This window comes from Manacus vitellinus, unplaced genomic scaffold (assembly GCF_001715985.3).
Source record: "Manacus vitellinus isolate BGI_N305 unplaced genomic scaffold, ASM171598v3 scaffold_29_pilon, whole genome shotgun sequence".
NCBI lineage: Eukaryota > Metazoa > Chordata > Aves > Passeriformes > Pipridae > Manacus > Manacus vitellinus.
Window position 1 is genome coordinate 5,765,040 of NW_021940207.1, and position 1,595 is coordinate 5,766,634.

Here is a 1,595-nt window from a genome sequence, read left to right on the forward strand (position 1 = left end):
CTGGACCAGGAGACCCTGTGCAAGAGCTTGCAGTCCTATGTGGATGCCTGTCAGGCCCTTGGGGTCCAGATACCCGTGTGGAGGAACACAACCTTCTGCCGTAAGTCCACACGTGGTAGCACAGATCGTCACTCTCGGGAAAACACAGGACAGGAAGGAAAGAGTGAGGCAGAGAAATATTCTCACTGTGAACTGCGGGGATTCACAGGGAGTTGTCTGTATTAGAGGCACCATCACATTTGCTGTTTCATTTGATTGGGTAGGACTGAGAACACACATGGAGCCAAGCAGACCAGAGGGAAAACAGAGACCGTTACTTTTTCAAAGGGGAAAATACCTCAAAAGAAGTGTTGAGTTATGTTCTGCAAGTAATTGCCACATCTTCTGTTTCTGCAGCGATCACCTGTCCGGCCAACAGTCACTATGAGCCCTGTGCTGCTGCCTGCCCTGCCACCTGTGTTGACCCAATGGCTCCAGTCACCTGCAGCCTGCCATGCGTGGAGGGCTGTGTGTGTGACAGCGGGTACCTGCTCTACCACGACCGATGTGTGCCCAGCCAGCAGTGCGGGTGTTGGCACAACGGGCAGCACTACCCCGTGGGCTCCGAGTTCTGGACGGACAACAGCTGCTCCTCCAAGTGCACGTGTCCTGCACAGGGAAGCAAAGTCCAGTGTTTCGAAGCCTCATGCCCTGCGGGCCAGTACTGCGGGGTGCAGGGTGGGAAACCCGTGTGCCTCGAACACTCCTACGGCATCTGTCACGTCCACGGGGACCCTCACTACAACACCTTTGACAAGGTGACGCACAACTTCATGGGCAACTGCACCTACACCCTGGCCAAAGTGTGCTCCAACACCACCTCCCTGCCCTACTTCAATGTGGAGGCCAAGAACGAGCATCGTGGCAACAGCAGGGTGTCCTACGTGCGCGAAGTGCTGGTTGAGGTGTACGGACAGCGCATTGCCATCCTCAAGCAGGAGACGAGCCAAGTGCTGGTAGGCAGCGGGGCTGGCACGGGCGTGGTGTGGGTGCAAGGCAGGGCTGGCTGTTCTTGGCGGGGCCTGGCATGTACCAGCTGTCTCCATTGTTCCAGGCCTGGGGGGTTCCCCTGAAGCCACTGGGCCCCTTTGTTTTTCCCTTCCAGAGGGGTTGGAGGAGGAAGGGGCAACCAAGGAATGTGCTCTGTGTTGAGCAGAGGCCCCTGCAGAGCGCAGGACCCAGACACGGCTCTGTGGGCCCCAGGGGTGTGGGGTGTGAGGGTATCCCAGGCAGCTGTTTGCCGTGCCTGGCCTGGCAGCTGCTTTCCCCAGGCAGGAGACCCCGGGGAGGCCAGGGACAAGTCCAGGGCCCATGGTGCTGTGTCTGCCCTAGGTGAACGGCGTGCGCCAGACCCTGCCGGTGAGGGCAGCGGGAGGTGCGATCACGGTGAGCAAGAGCGGCCGCTACATCGTCCTGGAGACAGACTTCAGCCTCACAGTGTCCTACGACACTGACCACTCAGTGGAGGTGAAGGTGCCCACCACCTACTTCAACCTGACCTGTGGCATGTGCGGGAACTTCAACAACCGGAGAGACGACGAATACATGATGCCCAA

General features: G+C 58.7%; 1 protein-coding gene across 1 annotated transcript in view; it reads left to right on the forward strand.

Annotated features, from left to right (window-relative positions):
* The window catches only part of LOC103758332 (IgGFc-binding protein), a 69,941-nt gene that overhangs the window by 24,713 nt on the left and 43,633 nt on the right, over positions 1-1,595 (forward strand). The window contains exons 8-10 of the mRNA XM_029960740.1: positions 10-100; positions 397-995; positions 1,372-1,589. Coding sequence (XP_029816600.1) covers positions 10-100; positions 397-995; positions 1,372-1,589 — 908 coding nt within the window. The remainder of the gene's footprint in view (positions 1-9; positions 101-396; positions 996-1,371; positions 1,590-1,595) is intronic.